At 33.7% G+C, this 13,060-nt stretch overlaps 1 protein-coding gene across 13 annotated transcripts in view; it reads left to right on the plus strand.

Annotated features, from left to right (window-relative positions):
• The window catches only part of LOC120779425 (plasma membrane calcium-transporting ATPase 3), a 273,340-nt gene that overhangs the window by 62,520 nt on the left and 197,760 nt on the right, over positions 1 to 13,060 (plus strand). For 2 of the 13 annotated variants that reach the window (XM_040111638.1, XM_040111639.1), the window contains one exon: positions 11,530 to 11,668. The exons of the other annotated variants lie outside the window; for them this stretch is intronic. In XM_040111638.1, coding sequence (XP_039967572.1) covers positions 11,530 to 11,562 — 33 coding nt within the window. In that variant the 3' untranslated portion in view covers positions 11,563 to 11,668. Of the gene's footprint in view, positions 1 to 11,529; positions 11,669 to 13,060 lie in introns of those variants that run through there. 13 annotated transcript variants of the gene reach the window in all.

A 13,060-nucleotide genomic window follows, 5' to 3' on the forward strand; every position in this document is an offset into this window, starting at 1 on the left:
TAGATTCAAAAAGTCATGTTTACTTTGGAACGCACCTTGTATACGAGGAGATCCGGCCACGCGTTGCTGTGGTAGAAGTAGATTATTATATTATATTATTTATATTATAAACTATTCAATGCAGTGAAAATTTTATCTTATATATAAAAATGAAACGCCCTTTTTTGTATGTCTGCGCATTACGCCCGAACCACAGCACGGAAAGACGTGAAAATTTGCACGGGTATTCCTTTAGTCCTGGAGAAGGTTCTAACGGTGGCATTTTTTTGCAAAATCACTCTCGATTTCGCAATTTATATCTATATTTGTAGCTCTAGAACGGTTGTACCGATTTAGCTGGAAATTGGTAATGAGGTAGGTTAGAACCTTGGGACGGGCATATGCTACTTTCTACCGTTTTATGTGAAAAGTCACAACAATTCATTTAATATTTTTTACTTCAAAAACACGAAATAACATCACACAGCTACTTGCAGGGTGGCAGTGGATTTTATTTACGTACACATATCGTATATATGAATTATGTTGATAGTTGTAACTGAACAAGAAAAAGTGAATCACAATTTGAAATGAGCGCATAATAGCTAACAAATATTCCTGAAGCATTGCACAGAACAATGCAATATTTAAAAGGAACGATCAAGTCTGCGTTTTCCCTCGTGTAGTATCTGGGTTTTAGCCGTCGATTTTGCAATTTCATTCGATGAATGTTGAACTAAACATTACCATAAGAATTTATATAGGGCTTGAGACGCGCACTCTTCTGCTCTACTCTTGCACTGTTATTCACTATAACAAGAAGCATATCCAAGTATTTTATATGTGAACTATATATGATGTAGATGCAGATACTGTGAAGATGTTGTTTTACATCATACCTTTAGAGATTTACGAAGTTAATAAAAAATTTAGATTGTCAATTTAACTATTCCATTATATTTTATATCACGAGCCGCGGGTTTGGACTAGTTTACGAATAAAGGAGAAAACGTTTTTGTCAGTATAAGAATCCAAGGGTTTGAGATTTTATTTTGATTATGTGCATAGAAATAAATTTCATTGGCAAAATAACGAATTTAAGGCTGCTTTCTCAATGTCTGGTTACCAAGCTTTCTGGCTAGTTAATAGAGTTGTCCGGTTAATAGATTGTACTTAATAAACATCAGCAATGTCCATGGTTGGTGGAGATGTCCGCCTAATGGGGCATCCATTTAATAGAGCTTTTACTGTATTCTTTATTTATGAATTGTTTTTACTATTCTATCTTCTAAGTTGGTGTGAACTCGACATAGTGTGCTAAATTTTACTAAAATCGGTTCAGTAGTTTAGGAGTCCATCGCGGACAAACGTGTGACACGTACCTTTCATATATAAAGATTATTCAGGAATAATGAATCGTGGCTCTTAACTCCTTTATACCTAATATAAAAATAATCAAACTTCCAGATGACTTTATACAGTATATATCGGCCAACATATGAGTTATCTTAATTAAATTTACTCATAACAGCGCATATTTGTGCCTAAAATGGATAAAGTTGGACAAAAACTTGACCCAGTCCCCATATAACTAATACCAGGATTTTCGAACATCCGGCTGACTTTGCTTCAAATGACTGGTGATTGTATCTGAGGTACCTTAATGAAACCCAGGTAATATTTTTTTTAATATAGGGCATGATAATATTGGGTACTCGAAAAAGTATTTTCGTATATTGTCAATAGATGTCGTTGCAGTCGTATATCTACAATGTTGGAAAGGTGAGATTTTAAGCTTTATAATAAAATAAATACGGGGAAGTTGAAAAACAGTTACAGTTGAGTGAAAATAATAAAGAAATTCGCTATATTTTTAATTTTTGTATAAAAAAGGGAAGAATGCCACACAAGCCACTAGTGAAATGTGTGACGTTTACGAAGACGATGCTGTATCAGTTTGCGTAGCACAACACTGGTTCGTTCGCTTCCGTTCTGGGAATTTCGATTTGAGAGATGCACCTTGCTCTGGTGGACCTAACGTTGAAAAAGTCGATGAAATTATGGAAAAAATTGACCAGGACTGTCACATAAGCAGCCAAGACATCGCTAAGGAACTTAATATTAATCATCAAATGGTTTTAAGCCATTTAAAAAAGGCTGGCTACAAAAAGAAGATGTTTTGGTACCACATAAATTATCTGTGAAAAATTTAATGGACCAAATGAACATCTGCGATTCTTTGCTGAAACGAAATGAAATCGAACCATTTCTGAAGCGAATGATAACAGGAGACGAAAAGTGGATCAAATACGACCATAATGTGCGAAAAAGGTCATGGTCCAAGCGTGGTGAAGTTCAACAAATGGTCGCAAAGCCAGGATTGACGCCTCGAAAGGTTATGCTGATTGTTTGGTGGGATTGGAAAGGAATCATCCACTTTAAGCTGCTCCAACCTGGTGGAACGATTGATTCTACATTTTATTGTCAACAAGGGCTTCGTCTTCCATTAGGACAACGCTAGGAAGTTTTAATGCATCCACCATATAGCCCTGTCCTTGCACCATTGTTTCGATCAATGCAGAACTCCCTTAATGCAGTAAAGTTGGCTTCAAGAGAAGCCTGTGAAAATTACTTGTCGCAGTTTTTCGCCGAGGAACCAGAAAAGGTTTATACTGATGAAATAATGTCCCTAGCGGAAAAATGGCAAAAAGTGGTGGACCAAAGTGGTACATATGTGGTTCATTATAAATATAAATAAAATACTATAAAATAAAGACTTTTACGACTATACAATATTTTCATGAATGAGGTCGTAATATAGATACCTTAAACATCAAAATTTGTTAAGATATTAGAACCAACAAAAAATGTTTTTGTTTTTGGTGGAGAGCTCAGCAATCGATAGTACTTTTTTAAACTATCGAAGCTATCGAGTGGTCCGATTACCGATAGTTTTGCAGCTAATTTCCGACTGATTTCACTATAAACCAATGGTCATTGTCATGGATAATATGGCACGAAACTCTTCTTTTTGCTTGTTGAAAGAGCCCATGGTCCTTCATAGCTGCCAAAGTCAACGGTGAGAGCATGGGCTATTGAACAGATGAAAAGCAAAACAACGAACTACCACTAAGAATCCAGCAGAAATAAATTTGCAAAATCGGTGGGTAATTTGTGAGATCAGATTTTTTAGTGAATTTTACGTATGTTTCCAATATTTATTTAAAGTCTACTATTAGCAAAAAAAAGTAAGACTTTTTAATATAAATTTCGCTGGAAAGCTCATTTGTCGAAATATTCGGCGATTTTTATGATGAGCGAAACTATTCAATAAAAAAGTTTTGTGTCCGAAATGAAATTTCTCGTGCAGAAACGTTCAAAATGTAGGAAGGGCTTTCCTTCACTTGTCGCGAGCAAATGTTTTTAATTAGTACAAATTATTCAAAGAGGGTCAAGAAAGCTCGACGACGGACCACGTCGGGACGGCCATCAACATCAACTGATAATCCACACGTCAATATACTAAAGGAATTAGTGCTGAAAAATCTATGATTAAAAGTCAGAGATCTTACCGGCATCGTTGAAATATCGAAAAAATCAGTGAAAACCATTTTGAAATATCATTTGGGCTTAAGAAAAAATCACTTGATTTTTAGCAAAAACAGTCTTGCGTTCACAACTGTGAAACACCGCTTTCTGACTACCAGGATGGCATGAAACGTAGTATTAGCTTATTACCCGGAAACAAAATAAATCGGCCGAAAATTGCCTTGGTTATCAGCACCAATTTAGCAGTGATCGTTAAATGTATGTATGTATATGTTTGTCTTTATGTTGGCTTGCCTAAATGAAATATGCAGAGTCACTGAAAAAACTCTGTGCCCATATCACATAGCCTTTCAAATGGCTGCGCAAGACGAAGGTGATGTTAAGAAATACTTTTTCAAAAGTTTGACTTTCCTGCAACAATTGGAGCAATTGATGGGATGCATATTCAATGATGCGCCCAACAGTTAATGAACATTTGTATTTCAATAGGAAATACTAAAGCAATTGTGTGAGTAAGGCCAAATGAAGAGACTGTTGCAGATGTGTACATATGTGACCATAAAATGGTTGTAAGAGCTCGTTTCAGAGGTGCATCTTACAATTCATATGTGTGGAAAGTGTCACTTTGGAGACGCAAACTAAAGACAGAGAAACATGTCTCTTATACTATGTTCGGACCGACAACGAAAACATGTTTTCGTGGGAAAAACTAGTTTTCGCACGAAAACATGTGTTTTCGTCCATGTAAAATCTGTCAAACGAAAACACAGTTTTCGCTGAAAACTACTTGAAAACTTACATTCCACTCATTATAATCGGTGGCTGCTCTAGTTTAATCGATGGTTTTGGAAGACATATTTTGCCGGCCCTAAATTGTAACGGCACAACAACAAACACACGCAGAAAATTATTTGCAATGGCTATAAATATGTCAGACCATAACCCACGTTTATTTTCGTGCCGTCATATATCATTAGATTCTGCAATGGATGCTCTCTTGGCCTTGCATATTTCGGTATAGGATTTTTGCATTTTGTGTCATCGTGCAATCTTGCAAGAGCAAGAGAAAGCCGTTACTGATTGTTGTCAGTGAGAACTCATCGAAAACACACATTGTCGGTCCGAACGACTTAGATTACACAACATACAAATGTGTTTTCAAAATGTTTTCAATGTCGGTCCGAACATAGTATTAGGTTTGTTTATTATTTATTTATACCAATTTCTCAATGGTTCATTTTTATTGATATTAAAGGAAACTCGTTAACTCTTTATCGAAAAACATTCTCTAGCGGGATCAATTGTTGAACACATGTGTGATGTACTCAAGGGAAGGTTTTAAAACTTTGTGAATTAATACAAATGATGATTTATTCACTGGGTTTGGTATAATAAAGGCACTTAAAATATAGTGTTTTAAAATTTATGAATTAATGCTGATGTCGGAAAATTGTCATCAAAATCGCTCTTTTTAGGCCATGTAACAACAATTAATTTGAAGCATTTCCTTTCTTACCCTTACATTGAACTTTGAGGCTTTCAACATTTATTTTATTATCGTTAATCACCGCCTTTACGAAAATATACTCACTTTTTCTTATACCACTTCGATCACCTACGGTGTTACTTCGCGCATTTTTCACCACGCTAACTGCTTGTGAGACTTTGCACCCGTGGGCATAATAGTCCTTTCCCTTGCACTTAAAACAAATAACGTTGTTTATTCCCCACGTGGGCATTCTTTAGCTAAATAACCTTGTACTTGATGACGGATTTACCACTCTGTTATTTACCACGGCCGTGCCTTTAATTCTTTCATATACCCGGATTTATTCTTTCAAACTACCCGTCTGATACAACACAATAATTATTGCGCACTCCTTCACTGCTTTAAAAGTACCTAACGGTTCTCTATTCGCAAAGTACTGTAATATATGCCACCAATGCGTCGTCTACTTTAAACGACGCTGTGGCGCATACAGCTGCCTACAAAATATTAGCCAGGAATAAAGGAATGTCCAACTTATTCCAGTGTGAGAGCGCTTCAAAATTAGCGTTTTTTTTATAACATTTTCTATTATGGCCAGATTGGACAGAATAATAATTTTTGGGCATTTAAATTAAAACATCCAACATTTAATACGAAGAAAGATAAAGAGATGCCCAACTCATCTCTCATTGGAAGTGAGAGAGCAATTGTTAAACGTCAAAACCTCCTGAACTTTGTCAGCTGATCGAGTTCAGGAGGTTTTGACGTTTAGCAATTGGAAACGAGTGATGGTCACATTTAAATCTTACCATAAAAATATGTAAACGGAGGGATTTGTTGCTTCGTTCAAGACCACTTATAAGAAATGTAAAACAATGAAAATTAAAAAAAATTGTGAAATTTAAATGTATTTGAGGAAACGTTTTGTAATGTTAAGCAAGATAGTGTTATTTTCAATGGAAAATTATTAAGAACATTTATTGATTGAGAGCTAAAATGTTTAAATTATTTTATTGGGTATTGAAAGACCAAAAGTCATTCCGGTCGGAACTACTGAAGTCATATTTCAAGGGTAAATAACAAAATGGCGGACTTTAAAAAAAGTCCTTTTATTTTAGCAAAGAAAGGGTGTAAAATAAAAAGTTAGGGGTGACAAAAATTATCGATAGTACCGACGAGAACTATAAGTGTGTAGAACAGTCTGTTAAAATTTGAAAACAATCCGTTAAGTAGAAAAAAAGTTAGGACCGGGGCCGACCAGAAAAACAAATTTTTGAGAAAAACGCGTTTAAAGTTCAACAACTCCGAGAGAGAGGATTCCGAGGCGCTCTAGGAAACTCGTTATAACTCCCGAAATATTTCAAATTTCTGTCTGAAATTTTCACAGTATATTCTCAAGACATTGCATTTTCAAATTAAGCAAAAAAAAATTCGATTTTTTGAACCCAAGTTACTACTACCTTAACAGACCATAAAAAGATTAAAATAGTTTCTCCATACATTAATTAACCACTATATAGTAATTTTTATTCGTACTAAATGTTGGGTGTTTTAATTTAAATGCCCAAAAGTTATTATTTTGTCCAATCTGGCCATATTGGAAAATGTTATAATAAACGCTAATTTTGAAACGCTCTCACACTGGAATAAGTTGGACATCTCTTTATCCCTAGTTGTTACTGTTTACTTCTGGTCTTTCGATGATGCCCTCTTTTCATTGGTGTGAATATTTCACAAGTTCATTGGTACTGCTATTTCTAATTACTAGCTGTTCTGCTTGCCGTTAGACTTTGGCGTTCTAACGGTATCGCCTAATGCTCCTTGGACCTCAGGTACAGTCTCTTCTTAGTATTTTACGTATCGCCATCTTCCTGTGAATTTCACAAACGCACTTATTACATTTAAATGTCTTCGTTGATTCAATGAACGCAGACTAAAAGTTTCGCCAATTCACTCGCCAGTATGTCTCTTAGTTTTTGAAAAATATTCACCTTTTCAATAAAATGGTCTTGGGCGAGATCACCAGTATGCCCGTAAGTTTTTACTACACAATCACTTTAAATTCAGGGGTGTTGTGGAATCTGATAGTTGTCGGAATCACGTGTCACGGAAACCAATTTTTATCGGTTTTGCTGTGAGAAACAAATCAAGAAGATAGTCGCACACAGTTTTGAAATATAAGTTAAGAAATCAAGTTATTTTATTATTTCGAATTAATGTATCTTTATTTCTATAGGGGAAAACATAAGTATAAAACACGGAATGTCTCAATTATTGAGTTTTTTGAAACAAAAAAGCGGATATTTAAGGGGGGAGCCTGCTTTAGAGGCTTAAAACAATCGATTTTTTTGAGGTTTTTTTTGGGAAGGAAGAAATAATTGGTTAAGGCGAAATTTCTAGGGTTTATAGTTAAATCCGCATAATCCGCAAATTTTTTTGTTACGAAATCTTTTACATTTTGCCTTTGGGAAGCAATTGCCAGATGCTTCTAGCATGTGCATTTTTCAGACGGCGGGCAGGATGCAGGTTGCAATTTCTATCGGAAACAAAAAATGCAAAGAGATTCATATTTTTTAATAACTTATGTTCAAGCTAAACTAGAAAATTTTCAAAAAAAAAGTGAAAAATTTTTAAAATTTGAAAAAAGTGGTTTTTGACTAAAAAAAAAATAGCTTTAAACATATGTTCATACTTAACTTCTCTTAGTTTTTTTTAGTTTAAATAGAAGGTAATTTAATGCCAACGATAATAAACTTTGCCCCAATTCCATACGACGCTTAGTTTTTTCAATTAAGAAAAATCGTACAACTTCTTCTTTCTGCCCAATCGTTCATAACCTTGGGGAAATATTCTTAGACAATTTTTAAAGAGATTTATGCAAAAAAAAATGAACTTTTTGGAGCTTCTAAAGCAGACTCCCTCTTAAAGATAATTTACAAAACGTAATAAACGTAATTTAACACCCAAATGCATCTTTATTCATTCGATAAATGTTATCTCTTAAAATCTTTCTTTAATTCGGAACTCATTAAAAATTTTAATAGGATTGCTTCCAAATGTATTCATTTGCAAGTTTTGCCACATTAGTAAACAGCTGATTCGAATATTGGTTTTGCGTATGTTCGAAAAGACGAAAATCCAATCAGATTCTGTGACACTATTGAAAATCAGAATTGGTTTGCAATTCTGACACCTAAGCAACTCTGTCTTGGATTCCACAACACCTTTGATTGTTACCGAAAGCTCTGTTTTAGGCCATACCGCGAGTATGCGTAATAGTTTTTTTTAGTCTTAAAACACGTTCACTTATGAATTTTTTCTAGGGAAATCGCTCTTTTGCGAACCAGGACGAGCCCCCATTTGTAGAATTTCGTTTTTAAAATTAAAACTCCACTTTTGCTGCCGCGCTCGGCGTTACAATCAGGAATATTCGTAATTCTGACGCTATGGTAGACGCGATATATTTATTATCACCCACAAAATTCTTGTAATCCACTATTCGATATTCGAATAGGTGGTTGCCAACTGTCTAATAATTATTCTAATTAAAATTCCATGAGATATACCTATGAGCAAAAAATGGTAAGACTTTCTTCGTAATCTTAAAATACTAAAAGAATAAATTATTCTTCACAATCTATGTCATCGCCCTCAAAGCCAGCGTTTTCCAATAAAACGGTTTCCCCGCAGAGGCCATTTGACTCACTAGATAGCCAGAAGTCACACGAAGCTAAATCAGGCGGATCGATGGTTGCGGCACTATATTAGTGAAAATTTGGCGACAAACTCACGAAGAAACAGTGTCAGTGCTTTATTGTGGTGCAAAAACGACGCTTAATACTTAAATAAACTTCGCGCCAACGACGCTTAACACTTAAATAGTATTCCTTGTTGACAGTTTGGCCGGTCAGAAGGAATTCTTATGACACCTCACCTCGATAATCGAAGAAAACTGTCAATATAACCTTGACTTTCGACCTGGGGTCGAATCGTTACATCCGTGAACGTATCACTCGTCACGTAAAAGTCTGTATTTCGTATTATGATATACGTGATCGTAACGCTTCTATCGTAACCTGGCATGATGACATACGTGAACGTGTATATAAACGTATCCGTTCGTTCGAATCATCGTTCGAATGCAAACTACCAATCGTAATAGACAAATTTATGGAAATGTGAGCAAATGTTTTTTAAATTTTGAGTTTTTTATCATTTTTAGAAATATCTCATTAAAAATTAAAAAAAATATATATTTATATGAACAAAACTTTTGTATTTTAGTTGACAATAAAAATAATGTAAATAATTTAAGGTTAAGGATATATACATTTTTGAATTAAAATTACTTATTTGGTCGATTGCGGTGAAGCGGTTCGCTACCCCGTTGTGCATTTCTTGTGTGTGATAAGAAGCGCAATTTTTGAGGGTCGTACCAAATTGTAAATTTTATGCAGATGTAATGTAATGCCTCACAAATGTTAGCAAATCTTCCACTTTTGTGGGGTGATACCTTCCTCGCTTGCCATATCCTCAAATACTCCACCGTCTTTTTAAGATTTCAATGCTTTGTTCAACGATACATCTACAAAGAAAATTTTATTAATGAGGATTCATAATTTTTTTATACCTACGGCTCTCCTAGCTATCTCCGCACTATTTTTTTATGCCCATCACTTTCACTAGAGCTCAAATAAAAAAAACAAAGTTGGATTCGTTTTGATATTTAATTAGTTTTTGTTAGTTTATTGAAAATTTCGCAACAGTTTTGACAGTTCCACATCTATTGTGACCTAAAAATACGATCCAAAGCAATGTGGAATTTAAAAACTATTGTGAATTGAAAATACATTACGATCCGTTTGCTATCGTATGTCATAATGCCAATCACCGCATACGATTGACGTATCACGTAATTTTCTTTCGTATGTTTGCCGATCCGTGCACGGATGTAACGATCCGACCCCTTTTTAGACGTGTTTCTTTAAATATAGCAGGAGAAGGCAGTAAAGGCATAGAATATCAAGTCAAATGGCAACGAGTGCAAAAAAAAACATTTTCCATATTCTTATCATATATTTGTGCGTACTGTTATTATTTACTAGCTAGCGTTTTTTATATTCAAGTTTGTGATGGCTATTTTATAAAAATTTACATAGTAGGAACTATTTTACATATTTTTTATAAACTTAAAGTGAGTGAATTAGTAATAACTTTCAACAAAATACTAAATAATATAAATTCACTTCCTCTGTCCAAGAAATTATAAATAAGTAAGAGTATTTTAAATGTACTATTATTACAAATTACTATTTTGATTAAGTTTTTTAAGCGATTATAAAAATTATAATCAAAACAATTTTCTAACGTTTGTTTGATGATGAACTCATTGCGATATTTTGCATTGCACTGGCTTTCCTGCATCAAAACAGATTAGGTATTCGCTTGCTCTTGCAAGATTGCAGATTGCAAAAATACTATACCGAAATATATAAGGGCACGAGAGCATCCATTCCAGAATCTAGTGATATATGAATGGCTAATTCGGTCAAATTGTTGTGAATGACTATTAAGCATGGATATTGTGAATTGGCGCACCTTCTGCATACATTTTTAACAAAAAGACCTGTAACAAATCTTTATATTTTAAATAGAAATAATAAAATCTATTTAAAACTTACCTTCCTCAACAATTTAATGACGTAATATGTCTTTATGTAAAATGACAGCTAAAACAGGGTTGCAATTATATTTTTACGTGACATTGCATGCAAATATACATAGGTTTTGGTCTGACATATTTTACACCCATTGCAAATAATTTTCAGCGTGTATTTGTTGTTGTGCCTGTGCACCAAGAGGAAATATATGAAATTCTTGCACCGTGCAAGGGTTTTGCAAGAGCAAGAGAATACCCCTATTATGTATTGTTTGCTTTGTTGAGAGAACCGAACAAGTCAAGTCAAGTTTGTGTCTTTTGCCTTTGTTCCTATTCAAGCTCACCACTTAACGTAAATTTCTGTAAATGATATGAAACAATGTTAATGCAATAGGTTGCTCGTTACTTTGGTGATATCAAGTGCTCTTGTACAGCAGTCTAGTATGTATGTATTACCTGTGAACTGTATTAAAAGTGAATTGGGAAGGTTTTAATATTAGACACTTAATTTTTTCATGTTTATAGTCATGTTGATACCATTTAGTCTATGATATTGCTTACAAAATGTTAATATTTTACATTATACATCCTTATACATAATAGTATTGGCTGTTTCTAGGACTTATGTTTATGTAGCATTACTCATTGCTTGAGGACTGTCATGCGTGGAAGAAAATCTTATCTAAAACCTAGTATATCCCAGCACTTATTTAGTCATGCGTACGCGCACATCAGACCCTAACGTAACGTTTTAATTTTGTCAGCTTTTATTTCTATACGAATTGAATAATTATGTGTTATATTTTCTTTTTCAATCTATTTATTGAATGTTTATTAATTTTTGAATTTTAAGCCGCCGGAACCAATTCGAGAGACTGAAGTGTAATTGACAAATGCATTGTAGAAAATGGCAACTTAACGTTTACCTGTTCATTATACCATAAATATGATAGAGTGAAATAAATGTTTAATGAAGGAATTTATACCAACAACTATATTTATATAAATATATATATATATATTTATTGAATGTACCATATATACATATATATATACAGGCAATATAGAAATAATATACAGAGAGCTGTATTTATATTAAATCCCCAGTATAGGATATTTTGTAACTGCTACAAATAAGTATATAATGAAGAACAAAAGTTTGACTAAATAAACCATTGATGCATAAAAGTAGCAAGAAGTTCAAAGAAATGTAACATCTTAACATTACAACAATAGTCTGTACTAAAACAAAAATACTTATTCGAAAACGTGGAAATGCTCATCAAACAACAAAACTAAATCAAATACCTTACAACATACGTTAAATGAAATAGTTTAGAGATCAACGATACAAACAAAAATAGATTTAAAATGCAATAAATATCATTAATGATAATAAGGAATAAACTAATTAAATAATTATTAACGCCATATAAAGTGTTACGTACACGCAAGCTAAAAAGCATTGGAACGTACACAGACAACAAGAATGGATGAGTTCTTAAGAGTCTTCTAACTGTAAAACTCCACTCATACGCGCCCGAAATGTGCACTTAATTCGAGGACTTCAACAGCAAAATAATATCATACCTTACATATAATCCTAACTGTACAATGTTTTTGTAGAAGTACGAATTGAAATTAAACATATTTCCAAAAAAACTAGTGTAAACAAACTTACAGTAATTGGTAATGTAGCAATTTTATTTAACAAGAACATTAGAAAAAAATAAACGAGTTCATAAAAGCAGTAACGTGTAACATATCTACTATGTGTGTGCATATATAAAATATATGTTTTTGGTATTACGATCATGTACTAAGTTATTGGTGGCTAAGCCAAGTTTACCCAGCTCACTAATCGATCAGCTAAATAATGCTATCAATTTTGTTTCAGTGCGGGAGATAATGTTTTAGTAATTAGTATATTCAGCTCTAATGGGACAAATTAATAATACGAGGTGTGTTCAAAAAAAACGAGAATTTCAGTTTTTTGAAAAAAATATTCATTAACTTTTATTAACATTATCGCCCTCAAAATAGTCCTCATTCGAAATTATGCACTCATGCCAGCGCTTCTTCCAATCGTCGAAACACTTCTCAAACTCAATTTTTGGGATAGCTTTTTACTCTTTCAGCGATTTTTATACTCTTGCAAGATGTCGCTACAGAGTGTAATAGTTTTAACGTTTGTTTGTCGAGTAATCGAGTTATATATAGGGTTATATACATATGTATATATAAATTAGTTTTCTACAGCCCATAGCACGCGAGCACTCTCCGAGTGATCTTTGAGTATACGTGTATTTCACACAGTCTTGGATCAAATAATAATTATTATATCGTAGAAACGAAGACAGTGCCTATTTCTTTTAGACTGCGAA

The sequence above is a fragment of the Bactrocera tryoni genome, unplaced genomic scaffold (genome assembly GCF_016617805.1).
Source record: "Bactrocera tryoni isolate S06 unplaced genomic scaffold, CSIRO_BtryS06_freeze2 scaffold_11, whole genome shotgun sequence".
Classification (NCBI taxonomy): domain Eukaryota; kingdom Metazoa; phylum Arthropoda; class Insecta; order Diptera; family Tephritidae; genus Bactrocera; species Bactrocera tryoni.